The sequence below is a fragment of the Glandiceps talaboti genome, chromosome 1 (genome assembly GCF_964340395.1).
Source record: "Glandiceps talaboti chromosome 1, keGlaTala1.1, whole genome shotgun sequence".
In the NCBI taxonomy this organism is placed as follows: domain Eukaryota; kingdom Metazoa; phylum Hemichordata; class Enteropneusta; family Spengelidae; genus Glandiceps; species Glandiceps talaboti.
In genome coordinates, this window is record NC_135549.1 from 18,635,283 (window position 1) to 18,658,724 (window position 23,442).

The 23,442-nt window shown below is 35.4% G+C and overlaps 3 protein-coding genes across 4 annotated transcripts in view; 2 read left to right on the forward strand and 1 right to left on the reverse strand.

Annotated features, from left to right (window-relative positions):
- The first annotated feature begins 140 nt into the window (after positions 1-140).
- Positions 141-13,730, forward strand: LOC144437111 (twinfilin-2-like). Of its 2 annotated transcripts, none has more exons than XM_078125966.1 (10): positions 141-260; positions 1,128-1,205; positions 2,333-2,383; positions 2,830-2,957; positions 5,530-5,625; positions 6,255-6,488; positions 6,942-7,092; positions 8,314-8,435; positions 10,623-10,805; positions 13,105-13,730. In XM_078125966.1, the coding sequence occupies exons 1-9, from the start codon at positions 236-238 to the stop codon at positions 10,767-10,769; spliced, it is 1,032 nt and encodes a 343-aa protein (XP_077982092.1). In that variant the 5' UTR covers positions 141-235; the 3' UTR covers positions 10,770-10,805; positions 13,105-13,730. The 2 variants fall into 2 exon arrangements, with proteins under 2 accessions (XP_077982092.1, XP_077982101.1); XM_078125975.1 differs by having other exon boundaries at positions 10,623-10,737.
- A 322-nt stretch (positions 13,731-14,052) lies between these two features.
- Positions 14,053-19,145, reverse strand: LOC144440882 (complex I assembly factor TIMMDC1, mitochondrial-like). The gene is made up of 7 exons (XM_078130325.1): positions 18,737-19,145; positions 17,648-17,813; positions 17,091-17,179; positions 16,166-16,233; positions 15,273-15,351; positions 14,642-14,752; positions 14,053-14,372 (listed from the first exon to the last, which is right to left on the reverse strand). The coding sequence occupies exons 1-7, from the start codon at positions 18,868-18,870 to the stop codon at positions 14,267-14,269; spliced, it is 753 nt and encodes a 250-aa protein (XP_077986451.1). The 5' UTR covers positions 18,871-19,145; the 3' UTR covers positions 14,053-14,266.
- Positions 19,146-19,358: 213 nt separating this feature from the next.
- LOC144442141 (uncharacterized) overlaps positions 19,359-23,442 on the forward strand; it is a 29,579-nt gene continuing 25,495 nt past the window's right edge. Inside the window, exons 1-4 of the mRNA XM_078131412.1 lie at positions 19,359-19,483; positions 21,196-21,649; positions 21,889-22,095; positions 22,429-22,510. Of these exons, the coding sequence (XP_077987538.1) occupies positions 21,200-21,649; positions 21,889-22,095; positions 22,429-22,510 (739 nt within the window). The 5' untranslated portion in view covers positions 19,359-19,483; positions 21,196-21,199. The remainder of the gene's footprint in view (positions 19,484-21,195; positions 21,650-21,888; positions 22,096-22,428; positions 22,511-23,442) is intronic.

Sequence of the window (23,442 nt, forward strand, 5' to 3'; positions counted from 1 at the left end):
AGCCATGATGGATAACATATATAAAAGTTACACTCATTGGCTAGCCTCTCCGAAATCCTCTAAAATAAACCAATCAGCTTAGCTTTTACGTTTGCCAACTCAGGATATGTCACCTGATTTGAAGTACTTCCGGCGGCCGCAGCCAAGGTACTTCCTTTTCCTTTACTCGACTCAACCGGCGAGGAAACACCCATTTGTGTGTTGAGTTTGTCTCTCTCCGTGCTTGCGAGAAACAATGTCTCATCAGACGGGAATAACAAGTAAGTAGAGACCGGACTGATCTAAATAAGAAATTGAGAGTTTTAGAGTATTGTGCCAGGGAAAACAAGTTTTCCATAATTCATATATTCTTTTGCAGTGTTAACATTGTAAAGTGACACATGATCTAGACTGTGTAGGCATAGGTCTATATATGGCTTGGTTGGCCATTATGACTCAATGTACATCTTTTAATCCATATATTAAAAGAGTGAATTAAGATTTATGATCTAGTACATTGAAGTCAACATACTTAACCTTCCGGAAATACATTCGACCCACTTACACAAGCAAAAACTAATCAGGAAGTGGTTACTGACATTTCTGTAGTGTAGTGAATCGTGAATATAAACAAAAATAAAATAAAAATAATGAAAATGAGTGTCTGTCTGATCATTACGGATATGACCTCTTCACCAAATATTAGCTATTATAGAATTATATCATGACTCTGTGCTATACATTTATGTGCACTTATGTGCGGGAAATTTTAATAAGTCAATTATGATAAATTATTTCAAAAATAATATTGATAATATTGATACATGTAATAATATCATCACTGTGCCAAGGTACGTGTGTGCTTTATAAAAAGAAGACTTTGTAAGTTGTAGAGATACAATAAAAATGAATTTTTTGTAAGAGTTTATTTTGCATATTGGAACAAAAATATCTTTCCATGTCATTCGACACCAAGTAGCAGAACAGGATTAAGTGCATTCTAAGGTCAGCAATTTAGATTAACAGTTGTGTGTATATGAAGAGGTAATTAATTAAATAATAATTAATTAAACATGATACCCATTTTAGCGTTATTAAATTCTATCGAATGTCTTATTGTATTTTGTGGTTTTCATTTCTTCTCACAGTTTCAAAGGACTTACAGGACTTCTTTGCCAAGTCCAAAGATGGGTCACAGAGGGTTATAAAAGTCATTATTGAAAATGGTGAGTATGCAAATAACATGAATAAATTCATGAACATCGAAAAACAGAGTTTGACAAAAGAGTATATCATCATGGTGTCATTTAATTTTTTTAATTTTTTTTTTTACAAATTTAGTAATTACTCTGAGTCATATTGTAGCTTCATTTTGTAACTTTTTTTGTATGTGTAATGTGAACAATAGCTACAGACAGGCAGACTAATAAAAAACCCCTGGCTCACTGGCTAATCAAGTGGTTCACTGCCTCTCAGCAGAGTAATTAAAAATGAGATAAACACAGATGAAATGTAGCAACGGAATGATAAAAAGGTTAAAAGGTTTAGCAAGTTAAATATTTAGTAGTCAAGGCCCTATCACCTATCCTACCAAGTGAAATGAAACCTGCTTGGATCTGCCATGCACCTGTAATTCGGGGCTTCCCCAAACCCAGCATACTTGAAAGTAAATCAGTGTGTGATCATTATTCATTCTCAACTGAGTAAGATATATACTTGCTCATCTCTCCTTATATAGGAAATATCTTGTACAGAGGTAAAAATATTTCAATTAATTCATCTCTGAAAAAAAAAACAGCCGTAGTTTGTTGCAATTAGGATTTTCGTACAAGGGTAATATCAGTACAATGCAGAATGCCTTTTGAGATTTCAACATCATGCATTTATGTTCATTTGTTTGAATATGCAGATAATCTTTGTGTAAACATTTATAAGAGGGAACAGCTTGTGTTGCCAGGCCTCAGTTCTTCCAAGTTGTGAAGTTTAGATATTACAAATCTATGCAACCATCATAATATTGTGTTGTCTGGGGGAAGTGTTAGGAATTAGGAAGTGTTGTTACTATGCAATACATGAAGTATGGTAATATTGTAGTTATCCATAGGTGTGAATTCTATATTTAAATTTTGTGTATTTTAAAATTGATCAAAAGTTATTGTAAACTTATATGCCAGAAATATTAAACATGTAATGATATTTTTTTTATGATTATTGTGTAGCATTGTTATGATTTCACACTCATGTTATTATGGTACTGGTTGTTTTTTTTTATAGATGTGAATTGACAAGAACTGATGGTGTAGATTTCACCAACAGTTTCATTTCATGTATGTTCATATCTATCATCTTTCAGAGGAACTTGTGCTCAAAGCAAATGCTGAAGTAGAAGGGACATGGGAAGATGGTATCCTTTTACTTCACTTTATTTTTAGATTCAAATCAGTTGTCATGGTAACTGTATGGATGTTATTGCCAGTGTATGCACTTTTTGCAGATTATGAAATTGAATATGCTGCAGTTTTGCTTTGTGTATGAATAGAAACATTTGCTGGTAATATGGATTCCAGTTTAGCTTCAATAAACAATAGAACTCTTCCAATAAATAGACGTATTTTTGCATATGAATAGATATTACGCCATCATTGTTGGAAAACAGTGGCTGACTTTTGAGACAGGTTCATACTGTGCCAGTTAGGGTTCAAGGGGTGACATTTGTATATATATCATTTTTTTTTAGACGAGTTCATTTTTTTTTGTCCAGTGAATTTTCAGGGATGACATTTTCATATTTAGGGAAAATGAGACATTAAGGTACTACTACAAAAAAGTTGATTCTTAACAAAACATTAGATTTCAACAAACTTGTTAAGCCAATGATAGAGGATAAACAAGCCTGTTATATTCTATACAGACTAGACACTGTCAACAATCTGGGCTACGAATGGATTATGTTATTTTATGTACCAGATAATGCAGTGGTAAGAATCATCTTGTTTTTTTGGTATGATTTTAGATCATTTGCTGTTTTCAGTTTGGTGTGACCGTATTTTGTCACACTGGAAATCTATCTGTTGCTCATTTAAAACATTGTGTGAATGTGTTCCCATATTCTTTCATTCTTTATCCTCAGTGTGACCATGGTCAAACAGTCTTTGTTGTAAATGTTTCTTTGTCAGTTATGACTTGAGGTCATGATGGGCAAATGGTTAAGAGTGGCCGGCTTGGAATCTGCAGGTTGCATGTTCGAGCCCCATTGCTGCCATTTGTTTCTGAGTGACTAAAGTCCTTGGGCCAGATTTGAACCACGACTGTGCGTCAGTCAACCCAGCTGTATGATTGGGGACCTGGTAGGATAGAGGTTGCATTGTGAAGGCTTTAATCCTTTGTGCTTATAGAGGCTGGTATGGACTGTATGCTCCCCAGGGAGTTGAGGAAGTATAAAGGGTCATTGTGCTGATATAGATCCAAGCCAGGGGTACTAATTGTAAATCGCTATATAAAAACTAATAGTATTATTTTAATAATAATAACATTTATAATAATAATAATAACATTTATAGAGCGCCAGTATAACAAATAGGGTTTGCTCAGAGGCGCTGAACAAAACTAAAAAGGTGAAAGGAATACGTACTTAAAAGGGATAAAAGTTAAAAACGTTCAAAGTCCCACAAGTTCAAAGTTCATAGATAAAAGTAGCAACTAATGAAACAAATTAAAACTAGGCATACGCCTTCTTAAAAAGATGAGTCTTCAGTTTTCGTTTAAAAATGTCAACAGAGTTACAAAGTCTAAGTTCCGCTGGCAAACAATTCCAGAGTTTAGGAGCAGCATGTGAAAAGGCACGTTGACCGTAAGACTTGGTGTTAACTGACGTCGGTGTCAGTAGACGTTGATCCATAGATCTGAGAGTGCGGGTAGGACAATAGCGAGTTACAAGGTCACAAATGTAAGTTGGAGCAAGTCCATTTAAGGCGCGAAATGTGAGCAACAGTATCTTGTATTCAATCCGATGTTCAACTGGTAACCAGTGAAGCTCAAACAGCACTTCAGTAATGTGATCATATTTCTTCTTCATGGTGACAATTCTCGCTGCGGTATTTTGAATCATTTGTAGTTTTGTGATGGACCTTTTTGAGATTCCACACAGTAGACCATTGCTAAAGTCAAGCTTTGATGTTATAAATGCATGTACAAGGCGTTCGCTGGTGTTCCTATCCAAATATCTTCTGATCTTCCCAATGTTACGTAAGTGGTAATTGGCTGATTTACATGTGAACTTGACTTGGTCATCCATATTCATGTAGCTATCCAAGATTGCACCCAGGTTTCTAACAGATGTCATTGCTGAAATTTTGCAACCATTTATTTCAAGGCTTGATGTATCCAGTTTTAACAAGTTTTGTTTAGACCCAAAGAAAATCAGTTCCGTCTTATCAGAATTCAGCTTGAGTAGATTAGATGACATCCAACTATGAATATCAGAAACAGCGATTTCCATCTGATTGATGTTGTCTTGTAACTGTCTGTCATTTTTCTTATTATGTTGCTCCTGAAGTCCTGTATTAAGGATCATAAACTTATTTATGTACTGAATCATTATACCACCATCACACTGTAGTCAATGTTTTGAAAGTCTTTTATAATGGTATGTATAGGGCACCCTCTAATACTAGTACCAGTATTGTATATAATGGTACACATGTATAGGGCACCCTCTAAAACTAGTACCAGTATTGTATATAATGGTATGTATAGGGCACCCTCTAAAACTAGTACCAGTATTGTATATTATAATGGTATGTATAGGGCGCCCTCTAATACCAGTACCAGTATTGTATATAATGGTATGTATAGGGCACCCTCTAAAACTAGTACCAGTATTGTATATTTAGATATTATTCTCCAATATTTTCCTTCATTCAGGTAAGGAAAATGTGAGTGACCTAAGGGGTCCTTGTCACTAGGAGTCGCTCGACACAAGTAGTGACAAACCCTTTAATAGGTCACGAGTACTTTCTGGCAGAATGAAGAAAGATATTGGAGAATAATATCATTATACTATTGCCAGTTATACTTATATATAGCAAAGAAAAATCTGGGAAATTAATAGGAATTTTGAACGTTTTGACTCATATTTTTCGAACACAGCAGAACCAGTGATGTAGACACGCGTTGTCATGACATAGACATGCATTGTCACGTCGTAGAATTACCAGAGTATATACATGTATTCCTTATTTTTTGTTCAACTTGGCTTCTGCATTGTATAATGTATATATTATGTATTGTTGTTTGTGTATTAATATCAATGTATGCAAACTAGAAGCGCGAGAAGTTATGATTATTCTCTTGCCTCATGCAACAAATGTTATCAAAGATTCTACATGGTACAGACACAAGTCATGATTCTTACAGAACTGTAGGGAGCAAGTGTAGGGATAACGCAATACATTCCAAAACCCAAATCAGTAGGTCAAACCCAAAAAACTGGGAGTATGGTTTTTCTGCATCTTGTTTATTTTACAATTTAATATTTTTTTTCATTTTCAGGTAAGGGATAAAATGTTGTATGCTGGTACTAAAGCTACCTTAAAAATGCAATTTGGCGGCGGACACTTTAAAGATGATTATTCTGGAAATGTACCGGTAAGTGTTTTATTTGAATCTGTAGTGTGATGATACATGAAGTGAGACAAGGTAGTAATTTACTTTCCATGTAGGATATTTCCTTGTTACAATTATGATGCACACTATCCCATTGATGGCAAATCTATACCATAGTGCAGTGACGTATTATGGGTGGTCTAACAGGACAGGCCAGAGTGCTGTACTACAGATACAATTGCATAGTGTAAATCTTTCTACCCTTTTGATTTTGTATTTGCTCTTGTCCTAAAAACAGAACTCTAGACCCAAAGAGGGTTACGAGAATAGGGAACTTGCAAACCCGCCATGTTGAATGTTGCATCATGGGAAATGTGATAATAAATAGTAATGAATTGGTATTGTAAACAATGTTGATGCATTGTTTGTAACCACGAATGATCAATTCATAGTTACCCTGACAATTGTGGGAGGTGAATTTTATCGGTAGCTCCAGATTAGGTATTACGATAACCACAGATAATCCCATACTCCTTTGTATCTGAGCATGCTCAGTCTGGATTACAAGTTCCCTATTGAATCTGTCTCAGTGTCCCTGTCTTTCCAGGACAAATTTCATTTTGACACAACAAAAAGATGTGCCATAATCTTGTATATATCACTGCCCACAGGATGATGCAACATATGAAGGGTACTTAAAACATGTCGAGTCACAGAATGCCCCTCCACCTCTGACCTACGCAGAAGAGGAAATAAAAATGATGAATGCCCAAGAGGCAGGTGCACGGAATATTGGTATCAACACTAGACAGCAAACCATGCAGGGTGTGAGTTTTCAGATTTCTAGTGATGCAATGGCAGCCTTGACAACGTTCAAAAGGAAAGAAGTAAACTATGTACAGCTGGTAAGTATATGTTATTACTGTATGCATTATTGTACATGGTGAAATGGATATTGTCATTATCCCAACATACCAGGCAAGATGATGTTGATTGACACTAATCAGATTAACTAAGTTGGGGGCTAGTCTTGTAGTAAGACCTGAGATCTACACTTTGAGGGGTTGCCTACCATAAAAAGTGATGAGTACCGCTGTCTGGGCGCAGACAGAGGTACTGCCCTCAGTGGCGACATTCGGTTGCTTTTAAAATAAGTAGGTTATCCTGAGAGTCTAGCAGCTAGACTAATTTGGGGCATGCCTCATACCATGGAAATCCCATAAGTGTCTTCAGATGTATGGTAATTTATGGTAATTTATGGTAATTTATGGTACTGCTATTTTCACAGTGTTTCATTTGTCAGTGATCAGAGGGATTGATATGTTTCTAATTCACAATGCTCTCCTTGTTAAAAATAGAGTATCGACGTAAAGGCAGAAACAATTGAACTAGAGACATCACAGGCTGTCAATTTACCAGATATCCCAAGCATGGTACCTGAAGATCACCCCAGATATCATCTATATTTATTCAAACATACACATGAAGGTGACTACATGGAATTAGCAGGTAAGTTGACCTTGTCCAGTGGGCAAATTCAATTTTTTTTTCTTCATATTTTGACCACTTCATTTGTTGTTTTCTGATGATAAGCCCTTATTGTACTTCTATATCCATGGTTACAGAAATCAGTTCCATGGTTACAGAAATCAGTTCCATGGTTACAGAAATCAGTTCCATGGTTACAGATCAAATTGTTACAAATTTTCATTTTGTGAGATAGCTACATGTATTGAGTTGTTGCAAAAACCAGTGGAGGATAGCTATTCTTTGGAAAACTAAATGAATAATGTGAGAATATGGAAAGAAGAACTAAATTTACCAGTATCTAAAAATTGACAACTAGTGTGTTCATCAAGTAAATTCCTCTGCAACAAGTGCTTGTCTAAGTATTGTCCAGTTTTAAGTTCAGCACAGTATGGTATAGTACAGTATGGTATAGTACAGTATGGTATAGTACAGTATGGTATAGTACAGTATGGTATACTACAGTATGGTATAGTACAGTATGGTATAGTACAGTACAGTACAGTTCAGTAGATTTTACAACTGAATGCAATGAATGAAATACAATACCATAATACTTTTATTTCAAAAATAAATGCCTGTGTTCTGATGTTATATTTCTTTTCCACTGTCTATGATTATAGGCATAAATAATGTCCTGTCATACATTTAGTCTTTTAAGTATAAATATGTGTCAATCATCTTGAATCACCATAGGTTTGTTAATTACGCACTCCTCCACTGGCAACCCTTGAAATCTGTCATACACTACATTGTATTAGTGCACTTTTTATATGTAGTGTGTCTCCAACAGGACAGTAGTGGAAATACTTGTGATAATTTAAATTGGTACCTGTAGATAACACTGATTTCTATATCTGTAGTTCTTGTTTGTCGTCTGCTCAACTGACTTCATCTAACGCATAGCTGTTTCATCACTGAAAAACACTGATTTCTACATCTGTATTTCTTGCCTGTTTTCTGTAACAACTGACATCATCTAAGGCATCATACTTAGTCTGTAAGATACAGAGATTTGTGCCACCTACCAGCCAGTCTGGTTGGCTTATGGGTGGAGGGTATTGTGTAGATTAGTACAGTCATGGTTAAGAAGTCTGATAGGGTTGAACAACTCGACATATCTTACAGTCTAGTTCATACCTAGATACGAGTATTGCATCACTGAAAACGTTGATTTCTATATATGTGTATTTTTCTTGCTAGTATTTATTTACACTATGCCTGGCTACAAGTGTTCCATCAAAGAAAGAATGCTGTACTCCAGTTGCAAAGCAGGAGCTTTGCAAGTCATTGAAAATGACCTTGGCATAGAAATTGCAAAAAAGGTGTGTATGTGTGGTTTTTTTTTAAATTGGAATTTTCACTAGGTACACTTTCAGATACCCATAGTTTGCAGCTGGTGACATAGTCTTTCTAGTGTTTTCAAAATTCTTTCTAATTGCTGTTTGCAACATTGCTTGCTGTTGAGGTCAAGTAGTTAGTTACACACTGCATTTAAGAGTTTTGAGAAAGAAACTACCAATGTAATAAATATTTTGTCAAAATATTATGTAAATGTTGAGTATATGTCGAGTCAAAGTTTTGAGGTAATATAGTAAGGGAATGTAAACTAAATCTGAAAGAAATTTCTTTTTATTTTAGACACACTTACAACTACTCTATTGTGTTATATCAAATGTGTCTGATTGACCAATATTTACTTTAATTAACTGATGAATTTCTTAACTAATCATTGCTTTTAGAAAACTTCTTCAACAAATGGTGTTCAAATTGACGAGATATATATATAGGAACATTTTTCATTCAATGATAAAGTTTGTTTGTATCTTAGTGTTGCATGGAGTATGCACAGATTGTTGCTAGAACACTTGTCATCATACATCACATTGCTGATACAGTGGCATGCCTCAGCTATGCGCTATGAATGTTTGCTGACAGTGATGAATGGCTTTCATATGAGTAGATGGGTCTGCTGAATAGCGCCCTCTAGTGACATGTTGTGGGTTATATCGGAGAAGCTGCTCAAGCTCATTTCCCCATGTTTTAGGAAGTGAAATAAAATAACTTGAAAAAGTGAAATTAAAGACCATCATAAATTCTTATGACTTTATAAGGTCAAATTGTGTGTTTCATAGCTAAATAGATTGTCTATAAAAATGCATGTGTTGTTGTAACAAATATTTTGCTAGAGGGGATTCTTCATCAGACTTGTGTTTTGACTATGTGATACTGAAGGATAGTTCTAGTTCTATGCTTACCATAACATGAGAAAATGAATAGTTTGCATTCTCTAAACACCCAATTTTAACAATATTAAATGCTACTTTGTCTGTGAAATGGTGTCAGAGTATGAAGACCCAGTTACACAAGGCAACTTGATGAGCAATGCAATAAACACTTCACTTTGTCGCATGTGACGAATAGTTTCATATATGCACTAAATCGCAGGACCTTACGATGTTGCTAGATGTGTCACAAGGAATCTGATATGTCAGATTTTCTTCTCGGAGTGTAACCACCTCGTTAAGTCGCAGGCAGTAACCTTTGACATATGCTCATAAGTGAAAACAGTACAATGTTATTTTTATTAGAAACATTCTTTATTTTTCCATATTTTTCAGTATAAGTTCGATGTATCTCCACAGTTACCATTTATCACTGGTATACTATGATCATAAATGTTTGATCTCTGCTGAATATCATTTTACTCCTAACTTGAATACAAATAGTGACAGAAAAATCAATATCGCCGCAAACAAACTTTGAATTGAATATAATATACAAATGTAGTTTTTACTATTGATATGTCTACAAGTTTTCAGTCATTTGATTGGTATAACATCAATTTAAAAAAAACCTTTTCTTCTAAGTTCCTGCCACTAAAAGACTTGACCTTTTACTGACTTGTAACCTTTATATGTCTACACATGTGAAACAATTTGTCACTCACCAAGCAATTAGTTGCTTCATGTACGCATCCAGTCATAGTTGCTAGCCTCATCTAGACTGTCGACAGTCGTTCATGCCTTTCTGCTACGTTTTATCTAAAACGAAAGTTGTTGCCTGCTCCGATCTGGAGCAATACTATAACCACGTACTGATCAGCTCGTGCTGGCACTCACAGTTCATGCCATTGGCAATCACAGTTCCTATCAGTACGCATTAGTATCCAGTGCTATGGAGCAAGGCGACGACTTTGATTTAGATGAAACATTGCAAAAAGGCACGAACGACTGTCGACAGTCTAAGCCTCATCAAATGCGACAAATTGCTTCATGTGTTGCCTCTTGTACCTGGGCCTTTATAACAATCTAGTTAACTTGACATGACTTTCATCAAAGTGCCAACATGAAAACAACAAAATAGATTTGCACAAACTGAGATGACTCATTGATAGTTGTATACTGAAGACATTCACAAGAAAATTTAAGCATGCGATGCGAGTGCTCTTGTATGACAAATGTACAGTATCATCATCATCATCAAAATCAAATAATTTTTTTTTTTTCCAGATTGAAGTTGATGATGCGAAGGAATTAACAGAAGAATATTTAAATGATCAAGTTCACCCCAAAACCACGATTGTCAGAGAGAAATTTGCCAAACCGAAAGGACCACCTGGAAGAGGTGCTAAACGATTGACAAAACCAAAAGAATAAATAAAATAGTTGTCTCCCAAACATATCTATAATTATGTAATACACTTAATTTCCATATTTTTTTAGTTCAGTAACCTTTGATTGTACAAGTCCCACAATTTTTTTTCTTCCAGAGTATTTCTTATTGAGTATTTCTTGTCCAATGTGTTTGAGTTTGATGCTTGTAAATGTTGCATGCAGTCAGTCACCAGAGATTGTACATTTTGATGTAACTTCTTTCCGTAAATACAAAGTTGTTGGAGTGAAAATCTAATTTAATGTGAAATCCTTATGTAATTCAGAATAACTTGGGTACTTCTAATGTCACATAACGGCTTTACAGCAAGTTTTTTTGTCAATTTTTTTTTTGTACGACTAGACTAAGTATATATTTTGTAAGATAGACAAATACAAATTCCACCCTTACAATCTGAACATATCCAGTGTTGAAAAAAACCCAAACTTACTAGTGGTGTTTTTGTTGCGTCACAAATTTTTGTAGGAAATCATATAAGAACTATACACCGAAATTATGATAAAAATTTCAATGTAAATTCGTAGCTTAAAAAATAAAAGTGCATAGGGCATGCTAGTCACAAAAAACATTACTGATACCATCAAAAAAATTTGTACATATGTTGGCAGAGAATTGCATGACGTAGTACTGTAAACAAAGGCCCCATTATAGTATTTCATGTTTTGTGTTATATCAATTTGATATTATTTGTTCCACCTGTGTTTATGACAGTCATTACATGTATTAGGAGTTCAAAAATGATGTTTTTACTCTGTGTGTCTACAAACTGCAGATTTTCAGTTGTTTTCCCAACAAAGTGAGTCATTTTTGATCAAATTATTGCATGATAGGGTTATATTTTCATAGATTTTCTACATATTTTCTGTAACTAGAAATACGTAAAAATGCTCAAGTAAAATATTATGTCTTCCCCCAAACCCATATACTTTGAACTGTTCATGTCTTTCCCTTTTGTATTGCTGCGTAGTATAATCACGAGGGTGCTTAGCAGAATAGTTACACATCATCAACATGTAATTTGTCTTAACAATTGAATTGCTTTTCACCACTTTCCACTTGAATATATAAAAAAAACCCACTCTCCACTTTTAACCAATCACTGCATGCCTTTTAAGAAGCCTAAGGTGGTTCTCTCTCTCATCTCCTGACCTTCGACCTTGATGCTGATGTGCAAGGAGAGATACACTCATTGCATGTGCATGAAATCGTCATAGTAACCATACCTGGTCAATAGATGTATCCAGCCCTATAAATCTACCAGACCGATGCAGTGCATGCATGTTAGGTAATTTGTTTTGTGAGTTGGAATTTTATGTTGTGTATATCCTGTCAACACATAAACATGTAGTTATTGAACGTTTTTTGTGACAATATTATTCCAGTATTTTGGTATAGCATTCTGGAAAGTATTTATAGTACTTAGTTTCAATATGGCAGCGTAGTAGCATTGTTAATATACACACTGCGGGAAGAAAAAAAAGAAGTTTGATTATTGTCTGCAAATTAGATTGATTACCTGTGTGGCGATTCGTCATGAAATGATATACATCTACCAGTACTTGAATGACATGGATAAAAATAAAAGAATGTTTGTACTATGAATGGAATTAAAACTCAAAAAACATCTCATTGTTCTAGGTACTGTGTAAGTTAGATTGTGAAATAGTCGTTGGTGGCGCTGTCATGGTCTGGGCAGTGTATTTTGCCCTCTCACTCAAAGCCATCCTAGGTTGAAGTTAAACAATGCATAAAGTCACAGTCTGTCTGTATTATTGTCAGAAAGATGCAGCAGAAAGATTTCCTGTTATAGAGAAACCATCACTTTTTTAAACTTTGTGTCCCCAACAGATGAAATCAACTTCTCATGTTGGTTGTGTGAATAATGTTGATGACAAGTATGGCTTGGCATCATATTGCACACGAGCTAATTTAAAAACTCCAAAGAAAAAAAAAATGGAAAAAAGCTAAAAAAATTCTTGCACAGCATACTCATTTTTATTACTGTCAATTAAATGATATTTTCTACTGACATTCTTCAATTGCTGGCCTGAAAGAAAGAGACGGTGCCTGCACTTTTTAAAAGCTCTTGCTTACATAACAAAATTTCAAAATTTCTTTAATAAACTTGTTCTAAAACTGGATTACTAAATCATCAGGGTACTGATAACACCTCTTTTACTAATATGCTGGGAAATAATACAAACCTCCGAAACACTATTATCACAGATTTCTCAAATTTTACTCGTCAAAATTATCAGCATTAACAAAACAAACACCATTTCTTTGTCTAATACACAATTTTTTTCTTCTTACACGCAGGCAAAAAATCTTGTATTTTACTCTGAAAGCTAAAGAGAAGAAATTATGAAAGGAATCTCCAATAGCACTGATACTATGTGTATTGGTTGATGAATGTTGGGGCTGGAAATAAAGCATTGATACTATGTGTATTGGTTGATGAATGTTGGGGCTGGAAATAAAGGGCTTCCAGTACTAATCGTGACCTAGTGTTTTAAACATCCTAAGAAATTCATATTTAATATTTAACGGTCATGGCAAGATGGAAATTCATAATCCAGGCCATCTGTTTATAAAACAATTTTCGCAATTTGTAGCTATCCGGACCACCTGTTTATTTTTTGATATTTCTTTGGCAAAGATATCAGAATTTTCTGGTTGGGAAGCTTTAGAGGTTCAACCCCCTGATACTGCAAGGTGAAAGTTTGCAGACAATTAGATGAAAATAAATTGACATTTCTGGGGACAATTTTTTTTCTTCAGTTCAGACAACATTTTATGAGATATCATATTTAGTGAAGTGTTTGCAGACAGTAACACAAACTGTATTCACAATATTTGTACAATGTAGTTATTTTTATCCTGGTTGTGATCGCCATATTGGTTTTTGACATGTGTATATTTTAGCTATAACCTGGACAATAAAGAGGGACTGAACTTTGATAAGTGGTTTATTTATTGTTTACTATGTGCGTGTGTATATTTATGTGCACACGTACACGCGAGTGTGTGTTGTATGTGTGTACATGTGTTGTGTATGTGTGTATACTATGTATGCGTGCATGTGTGTGTGTGTGATACATGCGAGTATGTCTGCAACAATTATCAACACAGAAAAAGCATACCTGAATGTGACACCATACAAAAACAACATTGTGGTGAAAACAATAAAGCACATTGCAGTCTTCAAAGAATTTACAAACAAAAGTTGTTCTTTATTTTTCATATTCTACTAAATTTACATGCATTTATTGTACACTTCAAACAATAACCGGACTTTAAAAATTCAACAGTTAATGTGGTTGACTGACTTTCGTCAAATTCTACGCAAACATCAGCAGTAGCACCAGTTTGTCTGATGAGTTGACGTTTTTTCCTGAAATATCTACCAGCCACACTCTTCATCCACTGTCACCACATTCTTCAATCAATGGACACTTCTCTTGAAAAGCTACACATTTTATCAACTCTCTGTTTTTGACTGAGATTCCTTCAAAAGTGTCTCTGATTCTATCAATTCTTTCTCTACAATCACAACAGCCGTTTCAACATATTCTCTTCCCATTGTTCTGTGAAAGGAAAGACATTGTATTGTTTCATTATCAATACATGTACTGAATGTAGCTTACTGATGGAGACATTTTTCTGACCCCTTCCCTTGAGTACACTAGAGCAGTCTAGAGGCTATCCGTGGCTTTGAATCACTCTCCACATCTAGAGGAATGAGAAGTCATGAACCTTAACTTAACAAATGAGTAAACCCAGACCCCTAAATGTAAGAATGATGTAAATTAATTAGAATGCTACACAACTCTTCATGTCAAGGCACCATACTTACACTTCTTCTTCATGCATTTCAATTCGTTCTCTTCTTTCTCGTCTAAACTGTTCCAGTATATTTTCTCCTGTTAGCATCTGTAAGGACACTATTGATAGACCTACTGGAATTCTGAAAGGGGAAGATACGGTATAGTTTATCATCAACATCAAACTGCAGACCTCGTATTCTGACATATAAAATACATCCATCAGTAACCATGGCAATAGAGACGAGGATGATGATGATGAGGAAGAATGAATATAGCAACTGCATATGGAGAAATTTAAACAGCATTTACATCATCTGTAGGGATGTGGATTTTTTAAAGGAGCTGGGATTTGCCAATGTTTTAATTTCAAGGGACATTTGAGTCGAGTCTGTAAGGCATACTGTGTATATATGTAGGGTGCCCTCACCAATGGGCCTACACTTCTAAAGAGAAGGCGAATGAGAATGGAATGCCACTGCATGTCCTACAAGTTAACATACAAAGTAGTATGATCTCATTAAAATGAAAGGAGAAATATACAACAATTTTTGATAATAGTAAAATGTATTGTCTTTTGAGTTGAACTCTTCATCGGGTCATATCTTCAAAACATGTTTGTTTGGTTGGTTAAGATAAGTCATTTTTGTATTGATTACTTACCCAAGTACAGAGCCCAAGATACCGCCAGCAAACATACCTCTAGGACCTAATGGAATTTTATACATACTACCTGCAACTCCTGTGATAGTAGTAATAGATCACATATTGTTTATCAGTTAATTAATTGTAACACAAACACTTTACCATCAAGTCATGTCAGCTAATTACATTACATTTTGCAAATGACCATTTTCCATTCAAAAGTGGATGCATTCCTATCATTAGTGTTTGTGCAGTATTTGCAGTAGCAGTGGTGTAATTTTCCTATCTAATGTGTGTAACCAGTATTAGTAGGTAAAAATCTATTGGGGTTCCCCAGTCATTTTGCCACAGTGTACAAACAACATTGCAGTACAAATGTATGGGAAACTATGCCAGTGGTACCCCTGGGGGAAACTATGCCAGTGGTACCCCTGGGGGAAACTATGCCAGTGGTACCCCTGGGGGAAACTATGCCAGTGGTACCCCTGGGAGAAACTATGCTAGTGGTACCCCCAGGGAGAAACTATGCCAGTGGTACCTTCAGGGATAAACTATGCCAGTGGTACCTTCGGGGGGGGGGGGGGGGAACTATGCCAGTGGTACCCCCGGGGATAAACTATGCCAGTGGTATCTTTGAGGGGGAAACTATGCCAGTAGTACCCCCGGGGATAAACTATGCCAGTGGTACCCCCAGGGGGAAACTATGCCAGTGGTACCTTCGGGGGGGGGGGGAACTATGCCAGTGGTACCCCCGGGGGAAACTATGCCAATCGGGTTCAGTATATTGGTAAAATCATGTGATACTTTAATTTCTCTAATTACAACTCGCAGCCATAATCATAAACTGGAGGAAACTAAGAAACTAAATTTTCACATCACTATATTTGTGATTATATTAATAAATCACAAACCTGCAGCAGCAACATAGTTGAATACATCTACTTTATTACGATAGACTGCAATGATTACGTTGCATCCCCTGTAAAATAAAACGATTACTTGACTTTATTTGTTTGGATATAAGAAAATTGGCTGTTTCTTAATAATATAATAATAATCTTTATTTATACCGGATATAAACACTTGTCTCCCAAGAAGTCCAGTGAGGGCCATCCCTCATGGGTTCAGTGTGAAAATGCAGGAGGAAACCGGAGTACCCAGGGAAAACCTGCATTGCTCGGTAGAGTCAAACTGAACGACACTCTTCTTACTTACAATGTTGTAAATTTAATCAAACCCTGAATGGGTTTGAACCCAGACCGGAGTGGGTAAAGAGGCCACTGACACCCCTAATTCTTGTCTCTACATGAACACAATGTAGCCATAATATCTGTGGCTTGTACTCATAGTCTTTACTGAATGTGATTCAATATCTTTTCATACGTATATACATGTATGCCATCAACTTTAGCCTAGAGCCGTCACCTTGGTAGATTTCAACTATGTATTGTCTGATAACTCAGACAGGACAAAGGTCTAGACTACAGACCAGCTTCTCTCCAATATGTAAATAATCTCTATTTTGTAGTGTTACAAGAAAGAATTTTTGATTCTCAGTACCTGCAGTACCTCATCCTAGAGGGTCAAAATAGAACAAGAAGGTCGACTTATTCTCACAGGTGCCTACAGTAAGCGGAAGTGATGGTGTCGACCAAGAAATTGAATGTTTGTTATTTTTATGATGCACCTAAGGAGTAATATTTTACTTCAGGTATCGTGAATTAAACTATAAGTTCTGTCAAACCTCTGTAAAACTTTCTCTCTTCAAGACCACACTACAACATATATCCATAATGGTGACAATTGTGTCAGACTGTGTACATTCTGAATACCTACTGAAAAACTGTGGTCAGTGCAGCAACTCTCCATCCCCATCGCCACCCATAACGGATTAGTCCTCGTATTCCTGCATTGTGGGAATCTCTCTGAAAGCAAACAGGCAACCGAATGGTGAGAACATAAACATCAATATTTAGTTTGACTGATATTTAACATCAGAGTTCAAATTCGTATTATAAGGCAAACTTTTATGAGTCTCAAAAAAAGTACATCTGATGGCAAATTTCAGGACTGTATACAATCATATATTTTCTTGACTTTTTTTTTTATAGCTATGATTCAATTTATACCATATGCACTTTTACAGTATGACTGTTTTTTTAAATCAACAGTTTTGATAGCTTTTCATTTATACAATATTTTTTTACTTCGCTTTCATGTACTGTAAACAGCTAAACTCCTATATCTTGACTGCATGATTTGTCTTCCTCTCATCATGTGACGTGATATGTAATATATCTAAACTATTTTGGTGATGAATAGAAAATCTACATTTAAGATTACACATTTTGAATGGATTTGGTAATAAAGACATAAAATAAATCATTACTTACAATAGCATACACTCTGTGTTCATACGTTTCTGCTTGACTTTTATCAATGTATCGCTGTCTAAGCCACTTTGACGCTGGCATCCCACCATACACAAACCCAAGAAAAAAAGCTCCGATTCCATATCGACATACTTGTTTTAATTCTTCAGATAACCAGCCAGTTTCTCTATTTAGATTAAAAGAAAAACAAGGAATAGAAAAAACAAAATTTTAAAAAATTATATATCATACATTTAATTGGTCTATCATACATCAGTGCTTAATTCCTTAACACATTTTTATAAAAGGAAAGCATCTTTGAGTAACATTGGTGAGGCAAAATAATAATAAAAAAATATGGCAAGATTAGAAAAAAAATCACAAAGTCACTGTTTGTATGATTGGCAGCCACATGGGCAATACAAGTATATATCTGAGTGAAAGTTATCTTCATTGCTGAAATTTGAGAACTATGATAAAACAAACAGTTTCCTTTTGGTTTTAATTGAAATGTTGTTTTTTAGTCATGCAGACTCTTGAAGTATGACCATGTAAAGAAAGTATCACCAACACATACATATACACCTTCTTTGAGGACTTAAATTTTCTTTTTAAATTGAATCGACTTGTCATTTTTAAGATGTTATGAGGAGAAACAAAATTAAGTACCGTCACCCTAAAGTGAACTGTAAGTCCCAAAGATTACAGAAAATGTTTCCTTAAGACTAACATTAAAAAAAGTTTAAATTAAAGTCCCAGCTGCTGACATGTATGTGTTTAAACTTTAATTCCACCATCTTTGCTGCTCGATGTGTGATTCGTGAGCCCCTGATTAAAAAAAGGTACATAAATAAATAAATTAAAAAAAAACAACTGCAGGGCACAACAATTTTGTTTGGCCACAGGATCATAAAGGAAGGGTCAACAAATCTTGCACGGTTGCAGGGATGTTAAAATCAATTTGGGGTGTTGATTATTTATCACGAGAAATAGAAAAAATGTGAAAGAATTGAGATTGTACAAGATCATAATCATATAACTACTGACTGCACATTACAGTAATAGCAAATACAACACATAATTCTGTATACGAGGGTAACTTATCCTCACCTTCCCTTGAATAATTGTTTCACTGCAGGCCAGCCATCTTCTACCTTCTCAGTTTTGTGATCACTATTTAAGTCTTGCAAGGCTCCGGTGCTTTGGTTAAGTTCTTTCTCATTTGGATGTATCGATGGAGACATGTTGATTGTGTAGAGCAACTCGGCTTATTTTTATACAACTCGTTTGCTCTACTCTCAAAAATATTAAAATTATTCTGCAAATTTAGAATAGAAGTTACAGAAGTTCATCACAACATCATCACGATCATCGACTCTGTTTGTCTGGATTCATTTCTAGCAATACGGTTACCACTAAATTAATACAATTTCATCCACAAATATCGATAGTAAATACGACGTTGTTAGTCCTCAAAATATGAGGATATTGTCATCAACATACACACCGGCTTACAAAACATGTGTGAGGGGTCATTTGTGGGTCAAAGGTTGCAATGTTTGACCTGATCATGTCATCAAGAAAAAGTTTCCAAACGATTTTTTAAAAATCTTCATGGACCTACACATACTTTAAAAAAATCCTCGCTGATACTATGGATATCAGGAATGTCAAACGTTTTAAAAAGAGAATGGAAATAATTACTCATGGGCAATGCATTGTGGGATTAATATTATAACGTCGCCATTTTGGATGCTTTTTAGCTGTGTTCGTACGTACGGCCTCGAGGTACATACCAGACTTGGCTAGTTATCCAAATGTGTGTGAATTCCCGTGTAGAAGTTTAGATTGAATTAAGTAGGTAAGTTTGCTACGTTTTACCAGAAAAAAAAAGGTGAAGGTATAAAATGGATTTTATGTAAATATACCGATTTCTGTGCTAGCGCTGTGTTGACCTTGATCCCGCCGTTAACATTGGTACGTACGTTCAGGTACACACTCGAGCTCTCAGTTGCAATGTTTGGATTGTCGTGGGAAACCATTTTCTGTGTAGAGATCTACATTGTTTGTTTTTTGAAGAAAGGGTCAAAATATTAAATTAATTACAAATATCTGTTGTTATGGATAGACAAAGAATGGGAGTTTGACGCGCGTCATGTGTTCATTTCGTTCTGGGCATTGAAACATTTCGGATCTAGGGCTCATCAATGACAGATGGCAAACAAACAGCCGGACGTACATGTACGTAGTAGGGCACTCCTTTTGCAAGTGTCATTTGCATAAACAGAAACCATCCAGCGCGGAAGTTCAGGCTTTGCCTTTTCGCTGTTACAGACAAGTATAAATTGTCGTCGACTAGTATTAATTTTACTATATTTTAGTGATACTGGTGCTAGCATAGGTACTCGAATCGGTGACGGATCACTTCGTCCCAATTTCAACTCGTCCCATTTCAACTCGTCCCACTCAACTCGTCCAATTTTCAACTCGCCCCAATTTCAACTCGCCCCATTTTCAACTCGCCCCAACTCTTTACAATATAATTTACCTGTGTATATATGAAATCGAAGCTAGTAGTACTCAGTTTGGAGGGTCTGTGGTATCTCGTATTCCACTAATGAAGTACCACTTGCGCTGTAAACACATACTACAATATTTAGTAGCGTTAAGGAGACACGTCTCCAAAACCCGTACGCGCGGAAGTCGTAAGCGTGTCAGTAACTAATATTCTCCCTGGTTATTATCATTATTTTTTCATATTTGGGTTGTAAAAATTAAGTCCTAATGTGAAAAGTGATATTCCATGATTGAGGAAAGTTGTTGTGCTAGTATAAGTTGTAGATCTAGAAAACACTTAGCCAAAACCCACACCACTTTCTGCTACGAAATGTTACATTTGCTACGCTTCAATTGGCAACATAGGTAAAATCATGTAAATGTTTCGGTCCCCGTACTTCGAGTCCATGTATCGTTTCGATTTATAAACGTTTCCTAGTGTTGTTGGGGCGAGTTGAAAATGGGACGAGTTAAAAATGGGGCGAGTTGAAAATGGGGCGAGTTGAAATTGGGGCGAGTTGAAATGGGACGAGTTGAAAATGGGACGAAGTGAATCGCAATCACTCGAATCAATGTGTGATTTAAAAAAAATAAATACGTATAGTAAATAATATACATATTTTTTTAAAAAAATCATATAGATTGATTCGAGTGCCCGTGGGTACTAGTGGTAGGTTGAGATTGGAGTTACACAGAATCCTATTCTCGCCATTGGACAAATCTATAAAGTAGAGTTTTATTATTTACTTATTTATTTGACCTTGTTTAATGAGGGTAGCCTGGTAAAATCTGAAAGGAGTTTATCTCCCCCAGGGCCCTCAAAAATGTAACAAAAATGTAAAATACAACATTCACATGCAAACATGTTAAAAGGAAATAAAACAGCATTTAAAACAACAAAGATACATGTTAAAATTAAGAGTTAAAAATTCAAGAGTACATGTATGTCATGGATGTGGTGAACTTTTGTTTTTGTTAATCTCAATTCTCATATCTTTTTGTATAAATTACAGCGCCATGGATTATTATGATGAAAATGTAGTAGACTTTGATGAAAACAACATTAGTACCAACTATCCTACCACTACAGATGACTTCGAGACAGCACAACAGAATGAAGTGCCAAATGACTACTTTGAGGACATCCAGGAAAGAGATCATTATGAACAGAGGCAGCGAGTAGACAATTACTATGAAGCTGATGGAACTAGAGATGTTGATGAACGTGTGAGACGAGATCGACGAGACGATCTCTATGGCAACGGAAGTAGAGAGGAACATTATCGTCACAATGGTGGAAAAGAAAGCAGGGGTAATAGAGAAAGAAGTAGGGACCGCCATAATAGAGACGGTGAAAGGAACAGAGATCGGGATAGAGAACGAGACAGGAGCAGAGATAGGGATAGAGATAGAGGACGTTATCGTGATAGAGACGAGAGAAGAGATTCTGATAGAAGACATAGACAGGTTAGTAACTGAATATTTATGCGAATTCCTGTAACACGAGATACCACTGTCACACTTCATGTTTTCTGATAGGGAATGCCATATTTTAACATTTGCACCTTGACCTCGAAATGATGTGAATACTGTTGTTAGAGTGTTAGTATCATTTGGGATTTGAACTGATCATCTAAATTGTCTGTTCTTTAGTGTTAACTTTTTTTTCAGCATCACTGACAGATTTTATTCTCTTTGATTTTTAGAGAGATGTTGACAGCAGCCGTAGAAGTAATGACAGTGGTCGACAGGAATACAGGGACAGAGACCGGGAGAGAGATAGAGATCGTGACAGGGACAGAGATAGAGACAGGGACAGAGATAGAGACAGAGACAGAGATAGGAGGTCCGCAGATTTACCAAGTACAGTCATTATGTTAAGAGGATTGCCTAATTCTGCCACTGAAGAGGACGTAAGTTGGATTCTTGTGCACATTACCAGCACGCAGTTCTAAGTCATCAACAAACTTATAAATGTTGTGCTTGAAAACAAGTAATTTCTAAGCTGAAGCTTGCAGATGATGACTGACAATATCTTTTATTTTAAATTTGTATGTCAATAAACATACTGACTCACATAAAGGAATACATTTGTACTTTATATTATACAGAAATACTGTTGGTGTATCGTGGCAGTTGTTGTGTTTGTTTCTAATATATAAAACAGGCAAAAAAAATTTGCTACTAAGAATGGTGTAATTTTCTCGACCATTCATATATAGTCTTAACTTGCATTTATTTCACAGATCAAAGTAGAAATTGATGACTTTGGCGTTCCAGTGAAAGATATAGTTTTGACGAGGAAACTAAAAGGAAAGAAAACAACAGGTGAGATACAGAGTTTGTGATGTGTTGATTATCTGTTACATTTTACATTGGGACAAACCATCCTTGGTTGTGTGGCACAGAACTCTGCACTCACCAATCACTCTTGTTGTCAGTATTACTAGCCGTTGATGACTGTATGAAATATAACTTACTAGTTGATTTTATTTTAATATGAGTGATCCAAAAGAAAGAGAGGAAGTTTTTAGAGTGTTGTATGTAGTGCTTAGTATATACTAGGAATGGGAATTTATCTCGAATGTCTATTGCTAAATCATTTCATGATATGCATATACATTTGGGTAGGATATTATACTATTTTGAATTGTACAATACAGGAGATAAGACCATAAGGGATATTGCTTTTATCTGTTCATATTTACATGATGATCCCAACACACGTTCATATACATACAATTAAAAAAAATAGCTTTTCAGTTCCGATCAAAACTTAATCATATTCTCTTTATCAGTAAATAACTACATAGTAGCAATTTTACAAAAAATATGAAAACTTGATTCTTTTGAAAGAACTGTGATCTGTTTTGAAAAATGGGAACCTAAGAGTCAAAGTTTCTAAGACATGCTGATAAGGGATTACTTTATTCCTGGCAGATAGGAATCACTTATTCCAAGGAAGTGCTTGTAAACAGGAATGTTACTATCTCTTGCACAGTGTGATTAATTGAACCTAAGATTTCTAGCAGCGTGATAGCTGTAGGGGCAGTACTGATGATAATGTATGTATCTGGTAGTTCTAGTCGAGAAAACAATATCAGCTTTTATGAATCATTATTTGCCCCGGGAAGTTACAGAAAGACTTGCTTACTACTTAACTATTATTAATATGTTAATGCAATTCGTAAAAAAATTTGGGTTGAAATAAAGAACTTATGAAACTAATTTCGGAGGGGAAAAACTATTGTACATGTAAA

Bases quoted from the DNA above. Each gene is read 5' to 3' on its own strand.
- LOC144437111 (XM_078125966.1), top strand. From the start codon at position 236: ATGTCTCATCAGACGGGAATAACAA. The intron at 261-1,127 runs GTAAGTAGAGAC...TTCTTCTCACAG, and splicing joins TCATCAGACGGGAATAACAA to TTTCAAAGGACTTACAGGAC. The intron at 8,436-10,622 runs GTGTGTATGTGT...TTTTTTTTCCAG, and splicing joins GCATAGAAATTGCAAAAAAG to ATTGAAGTTGATGATGCGAA.
- LOC144440882 (XM_078130325.1), bottom strand. From the start codon at position 18,870: ATGTCTCCATCGATACATCCAAATGAGAAAGAACTTAACCAAAGCACC. The intron at 17,814-18,736 runs GTGAGGATAAGT...TAATCTAAATAG, and splicing joins AAACAATTATTCAAGGGAAG to AGAAACTGGCTGGTTATCTG. The intron at 14,753-15,272 runs GTAAGTAATCAA...TTCCCCTTTCAG, and splicing joins ATCTTGGGCTCTGTACTTGG to AATTCCAGTAGGTCTATCAA.